Genomic DNA, 27,023 nt, shown 5'->3' with positions numbered 1-27,023 from the left:
AATCTCAGTTTTGAGTGCTAACAACTGTTAAAACAACCACTGCATTTTAATTTGCTTCTCACATTAAATGGAATTCTCAGAAGTCAGACAAAAATATCTCGTAGGTGATTTAATAAAGATGCCAAGCACCCTTCCTTTTCCAGACTTCCTCTGGAGTGTGGTGGAATTCTGAGCTGCATTTTTTCTTTTTCTGAGGCTGAAATTCATTCACTTGACAGCAGATGGCACAAAAATCTCTGGAGTCCTGTTTTCCACGCTCAGGGATGGGCTTTTCCCTCTGGAATCAGATTTTCCCCGGAGTTATTTCACTCTCGGGTTTGGATGTGTGCAACTGAAGGCACAACTTTCAAACCAAACTTAATTTTCCAACACATCTTTCTTAACCTGGATTTTTTAATCCAGCAGGAATTTTATCTTTCAACGCAGCTGCTTTAAATTCATGACCTGCAGCTCTGTTTTCCAGTAAAATTGATTAATGATGACGAACACAAAAGCCACAGCTTTTATCAACCAAATATCCACTGAGCCATGCAATTCCCTGCACCTGAAAGTTTCATGGAAACAGATCCTAATAAATCAGGAATTAAACACACAATGTGTTTATAGATAATCAATTTGTCCCCTTCACTCGAGCACACCCAGGTTTTAAACCATAATTATCCCATTAAATTCAGTTTATTTCGACAGTAATTGCTGTCCACACCAAATTTTGAGCAGTTGCAAATGAGGGCCAGAAGAGGATCTGCCAAAAATCCTATTTGGAAATCAGAAATCATAAGAAAGACGTGGATAAATGTGAGGTCAGTGGTTATCACACTCCTGGGGGGCACAAAGCTGGAATAATCCAGATCTGCAAGGGGACAGGGGAAACCCGAATTATGTCCCCTGGGGGCTGCTGATGTCCCCAACCCCTCGGCAAGTTCTGCCCTCCCTGCAGAGCCACAGATTTGTGGCAGGAATTCCCTTTTCCCATTGCTGCTTTCTCCAGCATCGCTGCAGGCAGAGCCGGCCAAAATCCTCCTGGCACAAAGTGACATTTTGTCGATCCAGGGGTTTAAAATGGGTTTTCCAGCAGCCTTGCCACCTCCACCAAACAAGTGCCGCCTTCCCGGGTGCCTCCTCACCTTGCGGGATGGAACCAGGCGGCATCACAGAGCCCAAACCCGCATTTCTGTGAGCTTTGAGCTTCTCCCTCCCCAGCATCCCTCCCCAGCATCCCTCCCGAGCATCCCTCCCCAGCATCCCTCCCCAGCATCCCTCCCGAACATCCCTCCCGAGCATCCCTCCCCAGCATCCCTCCCCAGCATCCCTCCCGAGCATCCCTCCCCAGCATCCCTCCGGAGCATCCCTCCCGAGCATCCCTCCCGAGCATCCCTCCCCAGCATCCCTCCCCAGCATCCCTCCGGATCATCCCTCCCGAACATCCCTCCCGAACATCCCTCCCGACCATCCCTCCCGAGCATCCCTCCCGACCATCCCTCCCGAGCTGCAGCGCTGAAAGCCGAAATCCCCCGCTGCTGTCGCCCACCGGTTCCTTCGGAGGGAGCCGTGAGGTCACGGATGTCCCAGAGCAGGGGAAACACGAGGTGGGGCAGAGGAGGGGAGGGAAGTCACGGTGAATGTGTTCAAAAGGAGCACAGCAGCCCCGCAGAGGGAGGAAGGCAAGGCCAGCTCAGCACAGCATGACCGTGACCCGGGTGCTGCTCACCGTGCTCCTGCTGCAAGGTAAGCCTGGGGATGCTCTCATTCCAGCTCTCATTCCAGCTGGGAAAACGCTGCTCCCAGGGCTGATGAAACTATTTCATCACCCCGTTCCCAAAGCTCACTGACTCCTAAACCCAGGAGCTGTAAGGTCAAGTCTAACAGCAGCATTGGGGTGTCAAAAGATTCTGCCTTCACTTTGGACAGATGGCTTTCCAGCCTTGGAAAGATCACTGCTTGCTTTGCTTGCATCAGAAATCTGAGTGTTCATTTGTTCGTGCTCTGTGTGAGGAGAGGCTGACAGAACTCAGAGCAATTTAGGGAGAACTTGCAAAGTACTTTTGAAAAAGAGAAGCGCTTTAGATGCTCAATCTCCTCTCTCCAGCTGGAGGAGGCAGCGTATTCAGATCTCCTCAGACACAGGAGAGTGTGGCAGGTTCATATTTGACTGCATCAAACAGTCAAAGGATCCAAAAGGATCTAAGAGAAGATCCAAGGAAGGAAGGAGCAAGGCAGCAATCCATGACCAGGATCCCTGCAGGCTTCACTCCTGACTTTTGCAGGAGAAATGGATGCAAGATCCTGGTGCTGGAGCAATATTCCCTCTCCCTCCTCGACAGACGCTGGAGCCACTGCAGGGCTGTTCTTGACAATTTGCTAATTCTCAGTACAACCCTTCTCCCCAGTTTTGCCAGGCTCCTGCAGGATGAATTTGTAGCTGCTGCCTGAACTTCCAGAATTAATTCAGCTCCGCTCACAGGTCAGCAGCCAGGACAGAAAACAACTCATTATTAAACGAGGTGGCTGCGGGCTACAGAAAACTGCACCAAAACGAACTCATTAAACAGAGTGATTGTGGGTTACAGGCTCACAGAAAACTGCACCAAAACTAACTCATTAAACAGAGTGATTGTGGGTTAGAGGATCATAGAAAACTGCACCAAAACTAACTCATTAAACAGGGTGATTGTGGGTTAGAGGATCATAGAAAACTGCACCAAAACTAACTCATTAAACAGGGTGATTGTGGGTTACAGGCTCACAGAAAACTGCACCAAAACTAACTCATTAAACAGGTGATTGTGGGTTAGAGGATCATAGAAAACTGCATCAAAACTAACTCATTAAACAGGGTGATTGTGGGTTACAGGCTCACAGCTAACTCTGCACTCTCAGTTCAAGTCTCAGAGCAAGGAGCTCTCAATCACTTCCTGGGGGCTCCAAGAATGGCAACCAGAGTAGAACCCCTCTGCTCGGAGCATCCTGTGATTTCCAGCACGAAATTGCTGCCCTTTCTTGCCAAGAAGGCAGATCTATCACTTGGTAGATGGCAGAGAGGTTTTTCCAGGTGGGATCCACATGGTACAACATCCCTGGACATGTCCCACATTTAGTGACCTCAGTGGCTGCAGAGCAGAGCCCCCGTGCAGGGAAGAGCTGCCCTGTGAGTCACACTCTGAATAAAACCCATTTTCCAGTGGTCCCCCATGGAAATTACATTTCTGCCCAGGTTTGGAAAAGCGAGTGACACCCTCACCTCTTCTCACCAGTGTCACCCCCAAAGGTGTGATCTGCCAGACCCCACGCTGCTGCTGCTGGTGACAGGAAACCATCAGGGGACAGAAATACCCCAGGGGCCTGTGCAAAACCACAGACATCCCCCAGCTGCCTCTGAACAGCTCTCACCTCCTGCCACAGCTCCTCTCAAGGACAGGCACAGCCACAATCCCCAGGGGAAGCTGCTGTCTTACAGGGCTGATTCTAGAGGGACAAAAATCAGCTCAGACAAAATTCCCGACAAAAAGAAAACTTCATTTCTGAGCGATTTAAACATTTTAAGAAAGTGAAAATCTTCCCTGAAGCCCAGAAAGATTCATTTCCCCAAACTGCAGTGAGAACTGGCAGCCGACAGCTACCTGGAAAATCAAATCAAAACACACAAAACAGGAATAAAAACAAAACTCTTCTGCTGCCTATTTACTTAACTCCAAGCCAGGCACCAATCTCAGTATTCTCCAGGGCATGGTTTTTGTCTGGAGAAAGCAATTCATTCCAGGTCATCAAATATTTTCACAAAGTGTTTTATCTGCCTTAGAATGTCTGGAGAGAAAAAATACATTTTACTGCCTGTCTGTGAAATGAGCTGGGAGAAGAGAGAGTGAAATTTTGTTTTAGTAACCTGTGCCAGGCCAGGTTTGTTGGCTTTTTTTTTCCCAAAGAAATTTCATTTCTGAATAAAAAAGCCTCATTTTTAGAAGTGTTGGGAAATCATTCACTGCTTATTCACACACTGAGCAAATCAGGTTTAACAGCTCCAGAATGGGACATAAAATCTGAGAATGGTTTTATTGGAAGGGACCTTAAGTGTTATTTAATTATAATAATGGAATAAGTGAAAATTGTATGTTTGTGTTTAAATGCAGGGAGAGAGTGTATAAAATGGATCTGCTTCAGTTCTTTATTGGCTAATAATGAAATTCTTTCTTGGCTAATAACTAAAACTGGTTGAATAATTAAATCTGGCTGTGCTGGCAGGTGAAGATCCCAAATCTTTGTCACACAGTGCCTGTGATGACCTGTCCAGTGACAATAATTTATTTATACCCCTACAACCATACTGGCGATGTAGAAATATTAAAAAACCATTGAAAAAAAAAGGAAAATTAACACCTCACCCTGTGCAAAACATGACTGCTTTGCTCCATGTCACAATTTCCAACTTGTTTTTCCCCCTGCTGCTATAGGGGGGTTTCCAGGGGCTGCCAGTGACTCTGTGACTCTGAAGGAAGGAGAAAACCTAAATCTTCACTGCACCTTCAGCACCCCCAGCAACAACAACCACAGCTCTACCCTGCAGTGGTTAAACCCTCACGGTTTCACCATTTTCCTCAACGCCCAGAGGGGTAAGTGTGAAACCCCAGCGTGGTGGCACCTCCCAGCAGGGCTGGGGACACCCAGCTGTCCCAAAGTGCCAGCACAGGGGGACCATGGCTGGGTCCTGCTCGGTCCAGAGGATCCTTCAGAGGCCTCCTGGCCCTTCGTGGTCACCAGAAACTGAGGCCTTTTGGGGCTAAAAACCTAAAAACAGAGGCCAGACAAAATTAAGGAAATAAAAAGTAGTTTATTTCTATTTATTGAAGGGCTTCAGTGCATTTAGGGCAGACAAAGCCCCCACAGGTCACAGGTTTTCCCACTTTTCTAAGTTTGTTCCATTTGCACATTGGGGGTTCATCTCCCAATTCCAGCTGCAGGGAATGAAGGAATTTCCCCCAAGTTTGCTGCCCCCAACTCCCTTTTGTTTCCATCTCTGGGGGCCTGAGGCAGTGAGGTGTCCTTGATTGCCAGGCCTGGAGAGGAATTGTTGTGTCTGCCCAAAGTGGGGAAGCAGCAGCTCCCAGTGTGTGTGGAGTTTGGAGTCACACACTGAGGAATGGCAGGAGTACAAATGTGTGAGAAACAGAAAAGCTGAAATCCTGAGGCATCAGCTCCAGGGCAGAAAGTTGAATTTTCTGTGCTGCAGCTGTGGGAAAAGTTCATTGTTGGGCTGACCCTGAGGGCTCTTGTAAATTATTGCAGCAAGAGGAAAGAATTAAAGATTAGAAAACCAAGAGAGAGAAAGGAGAGTAGAGGTGCTCTAGGAGATGCTTTCATTAAAAACCTGAAATTTTAAAATGCCATAAAATAAAAACTCTCCTCATGCTGTGACTTCTGTACCAACCCCTGTGGTGTGCTGGCTTTTCTTTTCCCTGCAGTTTTAAGAGACCAGAGGTACAAACTCCTCCGTTATTCCAAGGATGAATTATCCATCCAGCTGTCCAACGTGACAGTGCAGGATGAGGGAATTTACAGCTGCTTCTACTACAGCAGGCACTTCCAAAGCAACAGCCAAAATGTGGAGATTTTGGGTAAGTTCCCTCATCTCTTTGTTTGTTCTTTTTTTTTCCAGAGGAGCAGAACAGAGGCAGCTCCTCAAATACATTTGCATTTTCCCATGGTGCTCAACACATCATCCTGCTTTTAGCTCAGACCCCTCCAATAATGCCCATAAAAATGATGGACATTATTTTATTTTTATTTTTATTTTTATTTTTATTTTTATTTTTATTTTTATTTATTATTATTATTATTATTATTATTATTATTATTATTATTATTATTATTATTATTATTACTATTACTATTACTATTACTATTACTATTACTATTACTATTATTATTACTATTATTACTAATATTATTACTATTATTACTATTACTGTTATTAATTCTTAATTATTAATTATAATTTCAATTATAGTTACAATTATAATTATAGTTATAATCATAATATAATCATATATTATTATATATCGTATATTATATTATTTTAATATTAATAATATTATAATTATATTATAATTATTATATTAATAGATTATATGATATATTAATATATTATAATATATTATAATATAATGTTTATAATACATATTAACATAATATATTATATAATAATTATATAATAATTATAGATTATATTAATATTATATAATTATATAATTATAATGATATATAATATATAGTTAAATTATATAATTATGATTAATTTTATTAATTATAAATATATAATTATAATTATATATTATTATATAATATATTATATACAGTTATAATTATATATATATTTATTATATATATTATATTATTATATTATTATTAGCTATTATTAGAAAATTCCCCTAAACTGATCCCAAATCTTCCTGCTGCAGCTGCTCCTTCCCCTCCAGTGCTGGAAATATCCCAGGACAAAGCAAGAGGCATCAAACTCTCCTGCTACAGCCAGGGCAGCAAACCCCAGCCCCAGATTTCCTGGCTGTTGGACAACGGGGTAGAGCTCCCAGGTACGAGCTCAAAGACCAGGGACTGAGCACTAAAATTTGATTTTTTTTGCAGTTTTGGGGTGGTTTGAAGACACTGGAGGGTGAAATATCAGCTGGGTCTGCCACTCATCCCTACAGCTTGGTGCAGGTCTGGGGAGCAGTCAGCACAAAATTCCAGAGGGGTAAAATAAACCCAAAATCCTGGGATCTCAGCACTGAGTTCCACTGGGGTAAAATAAACCCCAAATCCTGGGATCTCAGCACTGAATTCCACTGGGGTAAAATAAACCCAAAATCCTGGAATTTCAGCACTGAATTCCACTGGGGTAAAATGAACCCAAACCCCTGGAACCTCAGCACTGAATTTCAGTGGAATAAAATAAACTCAAACCCCTGGAATTTCAGCACTGAATTCCACTGGGGACCTCAGCACTGAAACTCCAGTGGGATAAAATAAACCCAAAATTCTGGAATTTCAGCACTGAAATTCCACTGGGATAAAATAAACCCAAAATCCTGAAATTTCAGCACCAAATTCCACTGGGATAAAACCCTGGAGCCACGATTCGCAAAGCCCCAGAGGCTTTTTCTTCTCCTTTAACCTGTCTGCTACAAATAACTGCCATTCTAACAGTGCCAGAAATAGCATTATTCTAAAATTCACTGCCTATCAGCTCCAGTGCACATCTGTATCAAAATGTGAGAAAAACACTCACAAATGATGCAAATGTCTTTTCTTTCACACATCAACAAGCTCTTACTTGTGTTTTGCATCACCAAGCAACGTATTTAAAGCTGAACCTGTAACCTCCCCTTCCCCAAGGTGATTTATTTTTAAATAAGAGCTCTAGAAAACAGCAGAGAATTGAGTTTTCTGGCCTGAATGTAGAGAGAAATTAGTGTTAATAATAAAAATAAATCAGGTTGGTGGATACAGGGGTATTAATGGAAAAAAGGTGCTCTAGAGCAGTGCATGGGTGGTGGAAAAGAAGGTTTTTAAATTCTTGTTTTTAAATCCTTGTTTTTAAATCCTGGGAAGATCTGGGCTGTGTGTGAGGGCCTGGGGAACACCAGCTGGGAAGTGATAAAAACCTCAATATGTCCCCCCTGATTTTTTATCTCTGTTTCTCTCAGTGTTTTTTCTAAAATCAGGGCGTTCCCCAAAAGCACCCTGATAAAGTGAATTATCTGTGACATCACCAGGCAGAGTTCAGACACTAAACACCTCCTTTAAGCCAGCATTTCTCCAATATTTTAACAAAAACCTCTCCTCATCTTTGTCTCCTCCTTGCCTTTGGAGCAGAGGAAATACCTGAGCTGTCACTTCCCAGCCCCAGGAAAGCCCCCAGGGCCTGAGCTGTATCTGCTGGGTTGGTGAAGAGGTGGGAGACACAAATTTAATTGAAAGATAAAGAATCATTGCCCTAATCCACTATTTCTCACATTTCTGCATGTGTTTTTCTCCAGTGGTTGAAGGCTTGGAGTAACTCTCCTTCCTCCCCCTTCCATTCCCAGCTTTAATCACTTCCTGCAAATATTTACACTAATCAGAAAATAGCTAATAAATCTTAATTACTGGCAACACCTCAGTTGCACCAGGGCTCAGCAGGGGCAAACCAGCCGTAATTACTGAGCTGGTGCTGACAAAGATGATTTCCTTCCCAGCAAAACCGCTCTGAAATCCTTTTGGAGCCCTTACCTGGCCCTGCTGGGGATGGAAAAGAGGGATGAGAAATGCTGATCTGTAAAGGTTCATTTGGAAATGGGATTTCTTTCATTTAAAAAGAAATTAAAGGGGGAGCATCAGAACCTCTGCACTATAAACAGAAATATTTGTGCCCTTCAGGTAAACATCTGAAACGCCTCCCTCTCCAGCAGGGCTGTTCAAACACACCTCTGGTCACAGCAAATACAACTTTATTTTTCTGTGTCATCAGTATTACCTGGAGGGCTGGGAATCACACCAAACTCCCCCTAATTCCTTGTGGCAAGGCAAGGAATCCTCATGTTTGACTTCCAGCAGCTGGAAAAGGGGAAGGGTCAAAGCTGTGCTGTGGGAGCGATGGAGATCAGCATTTCAGGCTGATAAAAATGCTTTTATTCATTGCTCTGCACTAGAATCCCTCACTTTTTTTCTCCCACCGGGTGTGCAGGTGACAGCAGGCACCAGCTGGGAGCTGATGGGAAGAAATGGAGCACAAGCAGCACCCTGAGGATGCTGAGCTGCAGCCCCAAAGCGACAGCCAGCTGCATCATCCAGCACCCTGCACTCAGGGCACGGAGGCTGATGGCATCTTTCCACTGCCAGGACCTCCCCAGCACAGGTACTGCAGATAAACACACAGTCCCTGCCTCTGGGATCTGCTCTTAAATGAGGAACCTGGGGCAAAAAGGGTTTGGAGTTCTTCCTTGGAGGCAGATCTGAGCTGCAGCACCTGCCCCAAGCTCCCCACAGCAAAGTGTTTCATTTTATTCCCCATTTCAGAGCAGAAAATAAATCCTGAGGACAGGAAAGCTGGGGGTGGGAGGATGGGACTGAAAGGGAAACCCTTGATCAGACAGAAAACCCAAACAGTCCAGAGCATGGAGCAGGACAGGGTAGATTTCCAAGGATCTGTTTGGTGGCAAAGCCTCTTCTGATTTTTGTCATTTTTTGGGGGGGTTCTTTAGGCTGCAAACAACCAACCAGACTTCCAGAGGATGCAGAAGTTCCCAGCCCTTCAGAGAATCCAGCAGGGACGAGTTCTCCAGAGAATCCAGCAGGGACCAGCCCCTCTGCATCCTCAGAGAATCCAGAAGTTTCCAGCCCTTCTGCATCCCCAGAGAATCCAGAAGATTCCAGCCCCTCTGCATCCCCAGAGAATCCAGCAGGTACCAGCTCTTCTGCATTCCCAGAGAATCCAGAAGATTCCAGCCCTTCTGCATCCCCAGAGAGTCCAGCATGGACCAGCCCCTCTGCATCCCCAGAGAATCTGGCAGGTACCAGCTCTTCTGCATCCCCAGAGAATCCAGGAGTTTCCAGCCCCTCTGCATCCCCAAAAGATCCAGCAGTTCCCAGCTCAGCACCAGCCCAGCCAAACCTCACAGGTGTCACATCTAAGGGTGAGTTTGGTCTCCGGCACCTGAATTTATCAAACCTGAAATTACAGGTATCTCACAGAGGAGTTTGGGACACAGAGCACAGCATTTCCTGCTTATTCCCTTTTTCCCCCCTGCGTTTCCCAGCCGTGCAAGCAGCCCAAATCCCTCTCCCTGGGTTTGGAGCAGGCTGGGATGCTGTGGATGGGCTGCACTAGATGGCACTGTACAACAACTCTTCATCCATGCTTGCACAGAACTCGGGAATTTTTGCTTCTTCATGCCATAAAATAACTTGACCTCACATCCCATAATTAAGTCCAAAACTTAATGAAAGTGAATTCGTGATTAAGGTGAATTCTTCACAATTCCTCGGGAGAATTCTGCTCTCCCACCACACTGATCCAAGTGAAATCATTCTCAATTACCAGAGACATTTACCAACACAAACCTCTGTTACAGAGCAAAATCCCCAATCCAAAAGCATCGTCAAGAAGGAGAAGAATCTCCTGCTGCCCATCCTGGTGGCTGCTCTGGTTTTTGTGCTGCTCATCATTGTCCTGCTTTTCATGGCGAAGCTGAAGAAAGCCCACGGGGTGTGGAAGAGAGGTGAGGGCTGGCCTTGAGCCCATCCCTGAGGTGCTCAGGCTATTTTAATAACCCTATTTAAAATATTTAATAAGAATTAATAATATTTAATAACTCTTCTCTCAGGATTTTTATGCTTAAGGCAGAGGGTGAGAAAGAACAATGTGGAAAACAATCTCATTCTCGTAATTAAATTTGTTTTTTCCACAGAAAATGATGTTTCAGAGCAGACACTGGAGAGTTACAAATCCAGATCTAACGAAGACAGCCCAAGCCATGAGAAGAATGGACCAGGTAAAAACCTTCAATTAACATAAATAAATCTTGTTTTATTTAATTGCTGCTGACCGCAGCCAGAGAAGACATTAATAATTAATAATAAATAATAAATATGTGTTGTGTTTTAGCTGTAAATCCCAAATCCAACATGCAATATGTAACAGAAGGACACGTGGAAACCCCAGAGAAGAATCTGGAAACCCCAGAGAAGAATCTGGAAACCCCAGAGAAGAATCCAGGAGATGAAAACACGGCAATAAGTGAGGAAATGTTTCAGTGTGGAAGGGAGACAGATGTATAACTGTGGAAACTGCAGTTTCCTGATATTTGCATTCAAGTTTTCAGGGATCTTGATTTCAAGGAGCAGAAGGGACAAAGCTCCATCCCAAAGGCAGCTGGGGGTGGTTTTGTCACCCAGCAGGACAGGGAGATGGGACTGGTGCTCCTGGAACCCTCAGGGGTTTCATGAACCACTGCCACAAACAGCTCATCAACCCCAGCAGCAATCAGCGTCCTGTGAGGACATCCAGGCCCCAATGAAGATATTTCTGATTGATTTTGTCACCTCCTCTGTGACCACAGGGCTGAGAAGGGAATCCCAGGTGCTACAAACCAACTGTGACTTTTATTTTCTCCCTGTGACCCCAAACCTGGATTTCCAGCTGGATTTAACCAAGCTGGGAAGCAGCCTGATGTCCAAAGGATTAAAAAAAACCCCAAAAAAACACCCCAAACAGAAATCCAACCCAAATTATTCTATGTTTTGATGATTCTGTGAAGCCTTCAGACGTGAAGGGGATGTTCCACATGGGACTGCCCAAATCCTGGAATGAGGGCAGCAGGAGAGCTGGGAGTTCTCCAGGACTTCACAGGAACACTTCCTGCTCCAGAAGGGTGAAAGAGAATCCCTAAAAAATAAAGGAAATGTGAATTACAAGGATTTTTGTCATTTGCAGACTCACAGAATAGTTGGGGTGGGAGGGGAGCTCCGGAGCCCACCCAGAACAGCCCCCCTGGCCAGGCAGGCTCACCTGGAGCAGGGACAGGGACACATCCAGCTGGGGCTGAGGTGGCTCCAGAGACTTCTGGAGAATCCAGAACCTCCCTGGGCAGCTGTTCCACCTCCATGGAAGGAAGTTCTTCCCCTCCAGTTCCTCCCTGTCTTTCCTGCACCGAGAAGCCCAGAACCGGACACTGAATTTCATTAAGTAAAACTCATTAGATACTATTATTTCTCACCGGACGTGCGAAAACATGATGAAAAATTTGGTTTGAATAGCGAATGAGATAAAAGCCCCTGCGTATTCCGTTTCCCGATGGAGACAACTCCACATTTCAATGGAAATAATTCCATTTTCCAGCGGAAAGCGGCCGCTCGGGCGCTACCATTGAGCCCGCGGGAGGGGGGGAACCGAGCTCCCCCCACGGGCCCGCGCCTGGTGGGTGCGGCCGGCGTCGGTAGAGGTTGCCGTGGCAACGGGAGCGGGGCCCGGCCGGGAATGGGCCCGAGTGGGAATGGGCCGGGAACAGCGGTGAGAGGGACAGGGACACGGGAACAGCGGTGAGAGGGACAGGGACACGGGACAGGGACACAGGAACAGCGGTGAGAGGGACAGGGACACGGGACAGGGACACGGGACAGGGACACGGGAGCAGGGGATGGGGGACTGGGAGAGAGGACAGTGGTGAAGGGACAGGGAGCATCAGGGACATGGAAGAGGGGACTGGGGATGATGGGACCAGGGACAGGGGACTGGGATGAAGGGAACTGGGACATGGGAGGGTGAACAGGGGTGGGGAGAGGGAACAGGGACAGGGATCGGGGACAGGGGACAGGGAATGTGAGATTGGGACCGGGTGAGGACACTGGGGACATAGGACAGGGTGAGGGACATGGAAGAAGGGACTGGGGGTGAGAGGGACAGGGACACGGGACAGGGGAGGCCTTGGGGGACACAGTGACTTTCCTCTGGGGGCTGAGCTCCTGCTCCAGGCCAGGAGATTCCACCTTCCCAGCCCATCCCAGACCCTGCTCCCGGGGCTGCAGTGCTCACTGATGGGAGCAGGGGACACAGGGGACACAGGGGACAGTCCGGGGATCAGGGCTGCCCGCAGGGTTAACTCGGGTGTGACCAGCAGGGATGAAATATCCCAAATTATTTAACCCAGCTCCTAAAGTGGCACTGCCTGTGCACCTCTCACCGCGCTGCTCCCGGGGTGTGCTGTGACTGATGCACATTTCAGCACAGAAATCTCCTTTTCCTCCCTCCCACTGCAACTTGGGAATGTCTGGCAGCGCAAACAACTTCTGAGCACTTCAACTGAGTGTAAAGAAACTCTCATCCTAATTTAGAAAGAGCTCCAGTTCTCACTGTGCTCCCTGTCACACCTTCTTGCTGATTTTACGTCTCTGGAGGGTATAAAGTTGTGTGAAGAGAACAAACAAAATTCATCTCAATTCTCAAAAGTTAACAGATAACAGAAATGCTTTGTCTCAGTTTCATTTTCTTTGTCACAAGCTGGTTTTGTATTATTTATTACCACAAATAGTGGAGGTTTCATAGCAATAAATCCTGTATTTGATATGTAGAGACTTTGACATTCTTGCTTAAAGGAAAATCAGTGGAACAGATGAGAACAGAGAGATATTTGCACAATACAAGGTCAAATTCTGAGCCTAAGCCAATGGTAGCACCCAAAATGCAGCTTTGAAATATTATTACAATATTTTATGTTTATGTGTTCTCCAAATACAGGGCTGGTGTGAACCATCAGTGCAAAACACAGGATGAACTCTCCAAACATGAATTACATTTCTGTCTCTTCCCCACACACTCACACCACGAATAACATCCACGTCCCTCCAAAAATCCTGGTGCCGCCCGTTTTCCAACCTGCGAGCTGGGAAAGGGACAGGAGCTCTGCCTCCAGTCTGGAGGATTCCCAGGAATCCGACCCCAAGAGCCTGGAAAAGGAGAGGCAGTACCAGCTGAGACTCGAGCAGAGGATCCTGGACAATCAGGAGCTGGAAGGGCAGGATCCTGGTGACATCCTGGAGGATGACAGCTTGGAAGAGGACAGCTTGGAGGAGATGAGTTCTGAAGAGAACGGAGCTGAGTATGACACAACTAAGAAAGGAAAACAAAAGATTTATGGCAGTGGAAGGTAAGGCAAAAACTTCACTGGAACAGAATAATTCTGACACTTTTAACCTGATGTTCCTCAAGGCCACATTTAAACATCCTTCAAAAAGCATTAATTCGGTACATAAAATAAAATTGAATATCCTGTCATGTGCATGGAAGGTTTAACCCTGGATAAATTGGAAATAATTCTTGAGTTTAAAGGGATTACATTAAACCTGAAGTAATAACAATGTGCAGTTTCAATTTAATAGTCTACTTAAAATAAAATGACAAACAAATGAAGGCTAAATGATTAATAGCATGCTTTTATTCACCTCCTCAACAAGCAAAATGGCCAGTTATTGAATATTTTATTGTGAGTGCAAATGATGTTAATTGTACTGGAAACATGCTCTAATTTTTAGTAATTTTTTTGGACTGAATACTGTGCTGAATGTGAGGCTCTTCATTAAATGGAAATTTGATTTTATTTTGTTTGAACTTAGCCCAGTAAGTACTCCAGTGCAGTCCATTAAGCAGAGCAAATATCACAGCACATACATATGAAACCCCCTCTCTACATCCATTACCAACCTCGGAATTTGAAGAGGAAATGCTGCAGCTGTTGTCTGCTCACCACACTTTTGTTGAGGAGCACAGAGTCCATCCAACCTCCCCACGGAGCTGGGGGCAGGAATAAAAGGTGCCCTTTTTGTCTGGGGATGATTAGGGATGAAGGAGCTCTTCACACTCATTTTGTCCCCGCGCGGTGACCTGGGCTGAGCCCCACGATTGGGTTCTGTGCACACATTTCAGCACAAAGGGACTCTTTAGCATTATCCTCTGCCATTTCAATCATTGCAATTAGCTCACATATTTCTGTACTCACTTCAAAACAGCCTCACCTCGTGCTGTTTACCTGCAGCCCCTGCCTGTTGGGAATAATGATGTTTTCCCTGGTGGAAATCAGCTCCAGGAGACCGTGGCACCTATGCTCACCTGGAAAGCAAAGACAAACAGATTATTTTGTTATTAGGAGCCACTTGAAATATAGGCAGAGGCATGAAACTCGTTGAGAAAAGAGGAATAAATGATTTATTGAAATGTTAATAACATTAACTAGGCCGCAGGTTGGGGAATCCAGCAGATTTCTTTAATAGGAGCTGAAGAATCAACCAGGTTTTGGTGCCTGTAAATGTCCCTCTGGCAGAATCAGCAAGAAACCAGGGCTGTACTGCAGGTCCAGGGAAGAAAAAATTGTGTTAAAAGCTTCCTTTCCCCCCATTCCATCCTCCTGCCCCTGCCTGCACATCTCCTGGACACCTGTTTGGATGGATTTGGCTCCTGCAGTTGGTTTTCCTCCCATTGGATCAGATCTTAAATCAGAAATTGGATCAATTTTGGATTTTTTAAGGCAGAGCATCTGGCTTTGCTTTATGACAAATGTAACTCAGAGCAATAGTTTGGCCACTTGCTAAAACAATTGTCAAACACACAGACTTTTCATTTATGCTTTTCTACTCTTATCTAATCACCACCTGTTTTTTAATAAAAAGTGATTTAAACTCATTTATAGAAGGAGTTTTTGAATCAAAGCATCGTGATGTTTCACAGGAGTGAGGAGAGAAAATAAGAACAGAGAGCTGGAGGATGTTCTTGCTTGGGCAGTCTCCAAAGGAAACTTAAAGAACTGATTTTACCAGGAATTTCACTTTTATTTCACTCAGCAGAGCCTTTGAAGAAAGAGCAACACAAACTGCCTTTTCTAGACTATATAATGCAATTTATCATTTCACCTTTTAGCTGGTTCTACTAGGATTCAAAAATTTCTATGCCAGATTCAGGATAATGATTGTATTCCAATGTGATCTGAGTGTTAGACTGATTTATCATTCACTGATGATGAAAATTACAAAGTAAGAGGAAGGCCTGCCTAAATTTTCTTCTAAAAAATCTTTGATGAAACTGTTCTGATCCTGATTCCGTACTGAATGCACTGAAATAATTCATTTGGTCACATCAGGACATCACACAAATCAGAATTTGTACAATTTATGCAGAAATAATTTGGTGTTTGTTTTTTAATTAGGAAAAAACTACCTGTGGACAAATACCCCAGCCTGAGGTACAATCCTCATTGGAAGAGTGCAAGAAAGGGAGCAGAATTTTTTAAGGAAGAGGAAGCATCCCAAATTTCTGGAGAAAGCAGTGGAGACTTTTCACTGGATTCATTTTATCTCCATTCTGATGGCTCCTCAGAAAATAATCAACAGGAGGAAAAGACCCAGGATTCAGTGCCAGAGTCTGGTCCAGAATTATTCAGCTTTTATGGAGCAAATGTGGCCAGCAACGAAGCTGTTGGGCCACAAGCCAAAAGGAAGGAACCTGCAGATGGATTTCATCCCAAAAATAGTCCTGGCCATGCTTTTCCTCCTCAGAATCAACAGAATCCACCCCAAAGAGCAAAAAACAACTTTGTGAAAAAAAATAAACGGACTTTGGGGTTACAATCAGAGAAAGTGAATTCCTATCTTGAGCTGCACAATAAAAAACAGCAAGTTCTTCAAGGGCAGGTGGGTACATTTATAAATCCCCTGATTTCTTTACACAAGCTCTGTCTGGTGTTAAACTCTCAGCTTTGCAGAGGGGAGAAGCAGGTTTGAAATCCATCGTGCAAGTGGCAAATTCTGATTTCCAGGGAGAATCTTGTTCACCCTTGATGGAATAATTGACAAATTTCCAGTTGCTCCCAACTCCAGTGGTGGCCACATTCCAGCTGCCTGTTCCTGGCCAGGAAAGTGTCACAGATCTCACACCACTTTTTAATCTTGATGCTCAGGAAATTCTGTCTTCTTTCCTGGCATCTGCACTGCCCCTTATCAGTGGCTTTTTTTTATGCTGCCTCTCATTTTCTCTGCTTGGCCAAGATGAGTTTGATAACAATTCCCTCTGCTAATGCTTTATTCCAGATTTTTCTCAATGGAGCAAATGCAAAGTTGGTTAGAAGGAATCTTGAAGCTCATCCACTGCCACCCCTGGGACACCTCCCACTGTCCCAGGCTGCTCCAAGCCCCATCCAGCCTGGCCTTGGGCACTTCCAGGGATCCAGGGGCAGCTCCAGCTGCTCTGGGCACCCTGACAGGGAACAATTCCTGCCCAGGATCCCATCCATCCCTGCCCTCTGGCACTGGGAGCCATTCCCTGTGTCCTGTCCCTCCATCCCCAGTCCCTCTCCAGCTCTCCTGGAGCCCCTTTAGGCTCTGGCAGGAGCTCTGAGGTGTCCCTGGAGCTTCTCCTCTCCAGGTGAGCCCCCCCAGCTCTCCCAGCCTGGCTCCAGAGGGGCTCCAGCCCTGGAGCAGCTCCGTGGTTTCCTCTGGAATGTGCTTGGCCTTGAACTCTGTGAGATTTCCATGGGCTGATGTCCCAAGCCTGTCATGATCCCAGATCAAATTTGATGCTGGACATCAGCATCTGTGTGTGTCTGGAAGTCCTGACTGCAGTCTCAGCCAACTTGTGGCAAGGTTCAAGTGGAAATTAATTACAGTTCCTAATGAACCATTAGAAACGAGTTTATTGCTTTTCTTTGCTACTTATTATGCATAATGGGAAGGGGGGATCACTCAATCACTCCACACAGAAAATTCATACCTTGGAAAGCTCCAGGGACATTGGGCTTCAAGTGACACCTGTGCCAAGGCTAATGAAGAGTTGTCACAACATTAGAGGGAATTTTCTGACTTCATTCCAGTGGCAGGAATGATGGACAGGATTTTTTTCTAGTAGAGCTATTAAGAGCACTTGGGTTTTTTTCAGTTCTAATTTGGATGGTGGTAAAAATAATGAGTGTAGGTGGATGCTAATTAGAGCTATGTTGATATGATTATGTTTGCTATTCAGGGAATTCTGGAAATCTTTCCTGTCTAAGTGTTGGAGCCGGGGATCAGGACTTCATTGTGCAGACACTGTTCAAAAACATGGAATGGGCAAAGGAATCTGTTAAATTCGGGGTTATGAGATAAGATTCTCTTGCTGAAGTGGCCGTGGGGACAGCAGAGAGGTGACACAGCGGGCAGAGGGTGTGCAGGAAGGTGTGTTCCTAACCTGGACAGGTTCATACAGCTGCAACCTCTTGTTGTCCAGGGAAGTTGTGGACTTCCCATGTCTGGAAGTGTTCCAGGACAAGGCTTGGAGCAACCTGGGACAGTGGAAAGTGCCCCTGCCCATGGCAGAGGGTGGGACAAGATGAGCTTTAAGGTCCCTTCCCACCCAAGCATTCCAAAATTCTGTGATTCCAAGAGTGGCATCAGCACCTGCTGTCAGCCACCTCTGGATCTGCTGCAGGACAGGCACAAGTTACTGATTAATTTGCTGTTAATTTCCAGTTCATTTACTGATTCCTAACCAAGATATCCATGGCTCAGTCTTGTTGGAAGGGGTGAAAAAAGTCCTGAGGGGAGCATCGAGGTGGTCCAGGAGCCAACTTTGGTCACCTCACCTGGAGAAAACTGTCCAAAGTGCAAAACCACCAAGTGTGTGAGGAAACAAATGAGCCACGTGTCACCAATCAAACTGTGCCTTCCTAAACTGATTATTGTGAGCTTTGCAGGGGGTTGAATCTGAATTTATTGGCCTGATCACTGCTGGCTGCCAGGGGTTGTGGGAATGAAGCAGTGTTTGCTTTGAGGGCAGGACTTGGTGCACAGCTGACACAAAGTGAGTTAAAACATTTCTATCCTCGTTCTGAAGGATTTAGATTTACAGATTACAGATCTTCTCTGTGCTGGAGGTACCAAAACACACCATAAATCCCTGCTGAGCTGTATATTCACTAATTTATACAGAATTTTATACACCATCAAGTTCTTTACAGCCTGATTCTTAAGGAACCCCATGATGAGTTTCTTTGAGAGAGGGAGAGGGGCAGAAGGAGAAGCAGTGGCCCAATCTAGCTCAGCTGTGCTCAATCCGAGTTGCTTTCCTACCTCCAAACCCCTCACTTCAAAGCCAGGAACATAATGTACAATTTTTTAATGGCTCTAGAGCAAGGCACTCAGACTCTCTGTGCACTGAGCCTTCCCTCGGTGTAAACACCTAATCAAGATTGCCTGTGCTTCAACAATAGCAGCCAAATGCAATTCGAGAACCACAAGGCTTTGAAGTCCTCCCTGCAAAGGCTGGTTTGCCAGTCTGGGATAATGACATGCCATGATTGCTGCCTTTGTTGTATCTTTTCAGTGGAGAAGCAATTATGGGCCTCAATTTAACAGAATAGGCATTACACAGCTTATGATTCTCAAAATGCAATTTCATTTGATCATTTTCTCAATTTGATTGGTATTAATAGAATGGTTCACAAAAAAAAAAAAATAGGAAAAAAAAAAATGCTGGCAGAGGTTGTGTCCTGTTCCTCTTTCAAAGAGATAATGTAGAAGTATGTTTTACCTGCCCAGCACTCCATCAATGCACTGAGTCACTTGGTTCCACCAAAAACATCTTATTCACTGCAAATCTGTGTCTGTCTACAGCTCAGGAAAACCTCTGTGGTATTTTTTAATTTTCTTGTGAATTTTTCCAGGGATTTACGTTGAATTTGGAGCCATGAGATCACCCATAAACTCATCAATAAACCCTTCCCACCTTTTCTTAGCTGCCCTAATCTCTTACCCCCAAAGGGAGAGGCTCAGCTTCTCACATTTTCTTCCCACTGATGATAATTCAGTTGATAATTCTCTTGGTCATAAATATCTTCTCCTGTGGGCCCACTCTGCAGTGGAGCAGAGATTCCTGTCACAGTGACGCTTCATCAACCAAAATACTCGGCAGGATAGTTTGGGACAAAAAATAGAAATCAAAAAACGTTAAAAATTGGATTTCCTGCGGTTTTATAGATAAAAAAAAAAAAAAAAAGTTTATTTTAAGAAAAAATTTAATTGTTGCTATATTTACAAGGGTATCACTTATTGTCAAGAACTTGCTCCAAATCAATTTCCAGCCGTGGCTATCCCACAGCTGTGGCTGTGTGGAGCTATCCTTGTTTTTGAGTTTGTTTTCCAAGGCTCTGTGGATCCCAGGCTGTTTTTTTCTGCAGCTCCTCCTATGCTTTTCAACCCCCATTATTGTGTTTTGCCAGCTTTTCCTGCAAGCCTCTCTTGTTGAGGCCCGGGATGTGTCTGATTGCCTGGCCAGGGATGGTTTCTGGTTGTTTTTCTGTTATTAGGTGCATCCAGTGGCTCTCATGGAAATGGAGGAGCCCAGCATTTGAGAGTTTCTGTGCTGCACACTTCCTGCAATTTTCCTTCCTTTTATTCCTCTTAAAAGTAGAAGGAATCCTCCCTCCCATTAATTGGGTTTTGCTTCTTTTTCTCCTTTAACCATTTGTCATCCACTCCATAATGCCAAACTTTAGCGTTGAAATTTTAATAAGCCACAAATTATTTCCCATTATTTCCCCAAGATTTTAAAATCCCTTCACCTGATTGCTGTGACCGTGAACATTCCTGGTTTTTAGGTCACAGATCCTATGGCAGTTGATGAAGAACCACTCCAGAGTGTCCCAGAATTCCAGACTGGGAAAATGAAGCCTGAAGACAAATGGTACCCAAAAGGACAGCAGCTCAAGGTTCCTTTTTGAGAGAATTTAATAATTAAAATTCAATAGAATTTCATGGTTGAAATATATCTCTAAAAGCACTGAATTTGAATGCTTAAAGCTGTCATCTTGTTGCTTTTAAAGGAACTATTATTGACAAGAAATCTTTAAATACATATCAGTAGGTCATCACTATCATCTAATGCATGTGTGCTTTATGTACTCAATAAATTTAAAGCAAAGTGCCAAGGAATTCTGAGCTCACAGAATTTATTAATATCTATTTAGGAGATTATTTGGCTGTTAATCTAAAATTACAAACTACTACATGGTTGTGTTTGATGGTTTGGGAGGATTCTGAGCCAGAGTTTCACCATTTCTGCCTTATTTGTCCTCTGAAATTAAGGGGGAGTGAATTAATTGCCATAAACCAGAAAATGCAACCAGATAATATCCCAGATAAATTCTGGCTCAGAATCCTCCTAAACCATCACCCTGTACTAATTTATAATTTCAGATTATCAACCCAATAATCTCCTAAACAGAGAATAATTTTGGCAGCAGCCAAACTGGCTGGAGGCCAAAACAAATAATTCCACAATGTGCCAGGACATGAAGCTGCAGGAGTCAGGATTCCCAGGGCTAAAGATTTTCCCAAAACCTCCTGGAATTGCGTGGATTTCACACCTAAATTGATCATTTATTCGAGTGCATTTGCCACGTGCTGACTGCAGGGGTTGCTCACAAAAGAAACCCAGAGATTCAGGAGGGTGGGGTGGAGGATTCCAGCCCTTCCAGAGGTTTAATGGGCTGAGAATGGATTTGTGGATTCCCTGGAAGGAAATCCAAGTCTTTCCTCCGAGCGGGAAACGCCTGAGGCTGTAAGTGATAGATTTAAATGAATTTCAGGTTTAGAGTGTGGCAGTTGGGCTCTAAATAGTCCTGGTGTGCTTGAATTCTTCAATTCTGGATTCTGTTTTGCAGGGAGGAGTGTTTGGTTTAGAAATAAGATTATTTCTGTAATTGCCATCAGGCTGTTCTACCATGGGCCAGTCTAATAATGTGTGCAAGGTCATTTTCCCTGAAATTTGGCAGATAAAAAGCAAGAAGTGCTTTGATTTTTGGAGCATTTTTTCCAGGTGGTTGGCAGAGAGGTGTCACCACAAGGTTAGATCTGTGCACTCAAGGGCACCATTTTTGCACCTCATGCAGGTAAAACTCCCTCAATCCACATTTACCACATCTGGTTTGCCTCTGCAAGGACCTGATTTTATAATCCAGTGCTGCAGAATTTATCTCAGGCCATTAAACAAAGTTTTGATGCAGAATTATTCATTGTGCAGCACCTGAATAAAATCTCTGCTCCTGTTCTGGACTGAGGCTTCCTCCAAATTTGAATTTTATGTTAAATCCAGCCATGAGCAGCACAGAGAGATTTTGATGTGGGTGATGAAACTTCTAAATGAATATCTAAAATATCCACCATGAAATTCACCCAGCTGTCGATAACTTCTTTCAGGAGCAGCACAAGTTCTTCCAGAGAAATAAAACAGCACCCAACCAGACTCTGGGTGGAAAAGCTTTCCCAAGGAATGATGGCCAAGAAGCCCCAGGAAGAGCAGCAGAAGCAAAGCCCTGGCAGCAGAGTCACCAGCAAATCCCAGGATTTCAGGCTGTTCCCACTGCAGTGGAGCAGGATCACAGCTCAGCACTGCAGGAATATCTGAGTCCAAGTTCTTCTGTTGGCCCTGACCCGGCAGAAAAATCCCAAAACCGCTTAAATAATTTCCCAAATTCAATCCTTACCCCATCTACCTATCATTTTCTCCCAATATTCCAGAATTTTTACCCAGCAGACATTTTAGATCCAGAATATCCCAGTGAGGAGAACAAGAGCTACCAACATGATTCTCCAACTGGAATTGGAGCCACTGCCATCCCTGGGCAGCATTTCTCCAGGAATTACAGCAGCAGTGGCCAGGCACTTCCAGAACTGGGGAATATTTCATCTGATTTTAATGCGATTTTTCAAGAAAGAGTGAAGGATCAAGCACCACTTCAAGCTTTCAAAAATCACATTCATGAGGATAACAGGTATCAGAACAGCTTGTGGTAAGGATTTAAGTGATAAAATAATATTATCAAAACCCTGTGATGCCCAGAAAATAAACAAATGGACAAGAAAATGCTTTAAAACCCGAAGTATAAAATTATTCTGCCACAAACCTGCCATTATAATTTACTACAAATAGAAAATTCATTATAGCTATTGATTTTTAAGTGTGGCATGGGGAAGGGACAGTTCTGTCCTCCAGGTATGGAATTTTCCACAATCAAAAGTTTCATTCTAGGAGCCTGGGTGGAAAAGTTTAAAATATAGATAGGAAAGGGTGCTGTGCATAAATTAAGATTTTGTAGCAAAATTGGCTTTGCAGGGTGGATATCCAGGATCAGTCCTGTCCCTAAGGGGGAGAGCAGGAAAATCCTCAATTATGTAGAATTTCACCTGTCTCGATTAAAATAAAATGAAGGTTTTATTTCACATAAAGAAATAATTCTGTCAGTACTCAGCACTGATCCAAAGCTTTTCATTGGCTTCAGCTACCTTTGCATTGGGCTGAAATTTCTCCATTTGCGTTTCTTTTCCCATTTATTTTCCATACGTTTGGGTGCAAGTGAAGTCATTTATTACGAAATCCTCACCTTCCCATCTCCCTGCTCCCATATTCCAGGTTCAGGTTGTTTGCTGAGCTCCTTGCTGTGTGTAAATCAAGATTTTTCCTCTTTCCCCCCTCACTTTTTAAGGCTTTTTCCATGTTTTGTTCACAGTTCACCAACGGCTTCTTGCAGAACCTCCCGTTTTACAGGAACAAAGGAGCAGCATCAGCCGGGACTCTGTGGGTTTGCAGATGAATTTGCTGGCACGTGGCTCTGGGGTTTGTTCCCACCTGCCCTGCCCCAGGCACAGACAGGGTCACAGGGAGATTCGGGAAGAGCTGAGGGAAATCCAAGGAAAATGAGAAGAAGCAGCTCAGAAGGATCTCTGCTGCAAAGGGAAAAGCTGAACCAACCCAAAGCCAGCAAGAAGGTGAGAAAAGAGATGTGGCTTGGGTGGTTTAAAATTTCTGTTCCCCCTCTAATGGTTTTGTTGTTTTTTTTTTAATAATCCAAAGGTTTTTTTTTATAAAAAACAAACTATAAATAGGGACTGAGAAACATTTTGTTGTTGCAAAACCCCATGGACACACAGCAGAGCATTAAAAACCATGGAACAAAGGTAGAAACAGACCCTGAAATCATTTTAGTCCAAAGAGCAAAGGGATCCACCAGGATCAGTCTGGTTTGGCTCCAGGGACACACAGAGCAGCGTTTGTCCTGTAATTTATCCACAGATAAAATTATTTCAGGCTGTTTGTGTGGAGCAGCAGGCAGCCTCAGATCTGAGCCATCCATTATCCTGCTCATGCTCCTTTATTGTCCAGCTCAAATCTCCTGCTTTCCAAGGGATTCCAGCCCCAAACTTGGAGGATTTGTGAAGCTAACGGCATAAACACCATCCCAAACCTCCTGATGGTCCTTATTAAAGCTTGGATCTCTTTGTCTCCTCTGCCTGCCCACTTTTGCTGGTGTCACCACTTAGCACAGCTGCAGGGGGACAGCAGAAAGCTGCCCATGACAAATGAAATGTTTGAGAAGTTTGCTCCAAGTCTCAGGGCAGACAAACTAAGCTGGAATAATGATTTCATCCAGGAGGCAGTTTGGGTATTGCTGCCTGAGTGCCTCTAAGAAGAATTAGGATTATGATGGTAACTGAAGGGCAGATTTCCTTCCCTTTCTCTTCAAACCATTGTTTCTTGTCCTGTGCTTGCAGCAGTTTTCTCACGCTTCACATGTGAGGAATGCACAGAGAATCAGAATTGTGGCTCCCAGGAAAATCCAGCTTTTCCTAATAAACAAATGCACTCATGCTCATTGCAAGAAGTGAGGAAACCCTGATTTTGTGGGGCAGAGCAAAATTAACTCCTCACTGTACCTCAAATTAAAAATTAGTGAGTTATAGCACGTAAGAACAGGGATAGCTGACACAAAAAACCCTCAAGTAGGAAATTTAGTGCACAGAATTAATTTCTCTGCAGTTGAGTTTAACTTGAACCTGTGTTTTGAAGAAATGCCCATTTTATTTGCAGATAGAAGTTGGTGTTCCTGCATTACTCTGTGGTTGAAATTACCACAGAGCTGATCAAAATGAGCTTCACTGACAAGTTTTTTAAACCATAACTCCCTTCTAAAAATAATCTAGTGGCCTTGAAAGAGAATAAAAATGTTTCTGAGCACTGGAGTCTTTGTGTGATGTCCTGAAGTATTGGAATGGCATCACCCAGCACTCCTGCCTTCACTGTGCATTTGTAAAGCCTTTGCTGTGCAGAAAAACGTGGATTTTTCAGCTGTCTGTGGATAATTTCCCAGTGCAGCTTTGAGAACAAGGAAAGGTTATTCTCACTAACATCATTTGCCTAATTTTTGCCACCAAAATCAGGTAATTTTATCTGCTTCTCTTACAAAAATTTCTTTGGAGTCTGGTTCTAATCACAGTCAAATGAGTGGCTTTAAGCTGTTTCAAAATAAAGCTCACAAAAGGTCATTTTTGACTGAGAAAATATCACTTTGTGATTGGGATAATTGGCAATTTCCCACCTGGATCCAAAGGAAATTCTGTGTCATTTGACTTTGGCCATTAACTCAGTCCTGTTGGTCACTGATTTAAAATGAGATTTGCCAGGGGTAGGACTGAGACTGCAAATTAAATCCTGAGGTTTCCACTACCAGGCTTTCTTGGATTATTCTCTCTGTGAAATCATATCAAGGAAAATCTGTTTGCTGTTTGGTTTTCAGCTGTGCAGCTCCAAATTCTACACCAATCTGAATATGAAGCTTGGAGGCCTTGGACCCGACTATGAAACAATTAAAGAGAAAGTGAGTTAACCAAAAGTGAATTTAGGCAGGGGAGAGTGGCAGAGAAACCATAATTTATGATTATTGAGATTTTATATCCTTGGCTAGCTGGAGATCCTACAGGAAAATTCATATAAAAGCAAGGACAGCTGTCCTGAGGATAATTTTAATCCTATAAATTTTAAATTCAGAAATAGGAATTAATCAGGGCTAATTGCACATCAGAAAATGAGACACTCAAGTGGCTAAATTGTCATTCCCAGTGTAAAGATCCACCAAATGTTCAAAGGGGAAGTAAAAGTTGTGTGAACACAAGAAAATATCTGGCTGCACTCTGGTGAAATGGAGACATTCAGAATAAAGATGGACCTGTCACATTTCTGCTGAGCTCCATCCTCTATTCAGTCCAGGGAAAAGCTCTTAAAAGGGAAAAGCAGCTAAAAAAGGCTCTGCCATTTATCAGGGGTTCCTGTTGTGTGCTGAGGAAGGATCAATGGGCAGAGCCAGGTTGAACAGCAGCAGAGATGGAAATGGAATATTGCTGGGAAAAGGCTTTCATTGATGGATCCCCTGAGCCATTGAGTTCCAGTCCCCTTTTCTGCTTTTCCCAGAAAGAAAAGCTAAAGCTGCAGAAGGAATATTCCAGGCAAATTAAGGAGTATAACATGAAAAATATCACTGTGCTTCAGAGGTTTCCTGCAAAAGCCCAGGTGTCTTCAGTGTCCAGACAGAAGGTAAGAGCTGGGTCTGCAGGGCGAGGAGTGAGGGCTGCAGGCTCCAGGACAAAGCTGTGGAGTATCAGAATTCCTCAGTTCCTTGCATTTATTCCCAAACATAAACCACTAAGGGACAAAACTTTATTGTTTGGATGTCAAAAAGGGGTTTGGATTGTTTTAGATGTCACCAGGAGCATGAGATAATGCAACTGCCCCTGGAGACGTGAGGTGTTTCCAAATCCGTGCAACAAACGGGCACCAAAAGCCATCCCAGGTTAGAGGAGGGCTCTGCCAGCTCCAGGATTTCTGGGATATTCTGTCCATTCTGTCTCCAGGACACTTCCTGCATTCCAGGCATCATTTTGCTTTTTAATTTTGATGGTTAAGATCATGCAGGAGAACCTGAGCTTGTCCTGTTAACCTGCAGAGCTCCCTGCCTGAGGGCAAGGGCTTAATGAGACTGGGAAAAAATTGTTTATGAATTTAATAGATTTGTGTTGCTCTTTCTTTTTTAAAATAAAAACACTTCTTCAGGGTCTAAGGTGGCTTCCAGTGGTGTCAGGAAGCAAATCTTGGGTGGGATTATGGTGGGATCACCACTGAAGAATCCAGGATGGAATTCTGTCAGAAACAAGATCAGGAATTCAGAGATGTCTTATTCAACCCACCTGAATATTCCTGGAAATATTATCCTGGTTTTCTCTTACTCAGTTACCCAGTTTTCCTGGTTTTAGGCTCTGGAATATGCCAAGAAGATTCCAAGACCAAAGACTTTCTTCAGAAGACAATCAGAGCAAGAGGTGAAAGAGGTTCTGCCCCAGGCTCCAGGTGGAACCAGCCTGCCCCAAATCCCATCCCTGGAATCTTTGTGGAACAGGCACGAGAAGGAAAAGGAACTTGTGGCTGCTTTCAAAGCCCTTCATATCTCATAGGAATTTGGGAAATCTCAGGGATCAAGGCAAAAATGCCTGAATTGTTTCATTTTCAGCTGTGACCATCACATCTTGATTTCCCAGTCCACTGACATTTAAACTGCCTAAAGTTTAATTCATTTTTGAATGTTAGAATTGGTTCTACCTGTGCCTATTTTGTTTAATAAATTGACCCTTTGCATTTATAGAACTTTAAATATAGT

At 44.0% G+C, this 27,023-nt stretch overlaps 2 protein-coding genes across 2 annotated transcripts; both read left to right on the top strand.

Moving 5' to 3' along the window:
- The first annotated feature begins 1,646 nt into the window (after positions 1–1,646).
- On the top strand, positions 1,647–11,304 carry CRTAM (cytotoxic and regulatory T cell molecule). Its single transcript, XM_058857063.1, has 9 exons — positions 1,647–1,725; positions 4,446–4,604; positions 5,454–5,606; positions 6,450–6,581; positions 8,714–8,884; positions 9,231–9,662; positions 10,101–10,247; positions 10,437–10,520; positions 10,634–11,304. Exons 1-9 carry the CDS (start codon positions 1,683–1,685, stop codon positions 10,804–10,806), a joined length of 1,494 nt encoding a protein of 497 aa, XP_058713046.1. The 5' UTR covers positions 1,647–1,682; the 3' UTR covers positions 10,807–11,304.
- Positions 11,305–11,821: 517 nt separating this feature from the next.
- Positions 11,822–26,986, top strand: JHY (junctional cadherin complex regulator). The gene is made up of 9 exons (XM_058856848.1): positions 11,822–12,066; positions 13,281–13,670; positions 15,720–16,203; positions 20,139–20,249; positions 21,739–22,331; positions 23,049–23,307; positions 25,113–25,193; positions 25,784–25,906; positions 26,623–26,986. Exons 1-9 carry the CDS (start codon positions 11,822–11,824, stop codon positions 26,818–26,820), a joined length of 2,484 nt encoding a protein of 827 aa, XP_058712831.1. The 3' UTR covers positions 26,821–26,986.
- The last annotated feature ends 37 nt before the right edge of the window (positions 26,987–27,023 follow it).

Source organism: Poecile atricapillus, chromosome 25, assembly GCF_030490865.1.
Source record: "Poecile atricapillus isolate bPoeAtr1 chromosome 25, bPoeAtr1.hap1, whole genome shotgun sequence".
Taxonomy (NCBI): Eukaryota; Metazoa; Chordata; class Aves; order Passeriformes; family Paridae; genus Poecile; species Poecile atricapillus.
This window is presented reverse-complemented; position numbering and strand designations above follow the sequence as displayed.

Bases quoted from the DNA above. Each gene is read 5' to 3' on its own strand.
- CRTAM (XM_058857063.1), top strand. From the start codon at position 1,683: ATGACCGTGACCCGGGTGCTGCTCACCGTGCTCCTGCTGCAAG. The intron at 8,885-9,230 runs GTACTGCAGATA...GGGGTTCTTTAG, and splicing joins CCAGGACCTCCCCAGCACAG to GCTGCAAACAACCAACCAGA. The intron at 10,248-10,436 runs GTGAGGGCTGGC...TTTTTTCCACAG, and splicing joins CCACGGGGTGTGGAAGAGAG to AAAATGATGTTTCAGAGCAG.
- JHY (XM_058856848.1), top strand. From the start codon at position 11,822: ATGGAGACAACTCCACATTTCAATGGAAATAATTCCATTTTCCAGCGG. The intron at 20,250-21,738 runs GTTCCTTTTTGA...AACTTCTTTCAG, and splicing joins CAAAAGGACAGCAGCTCAAG to GAGCAGCACAAGTTCTTCCA. The intron at 23,308-25,112 runs GTGAGAAAAGAG...TTTGGTTTTCAG, and splicing joins AACCCAAAGCCAGCAAGAAG to CTGTGCAGCTCCAAATTCTA.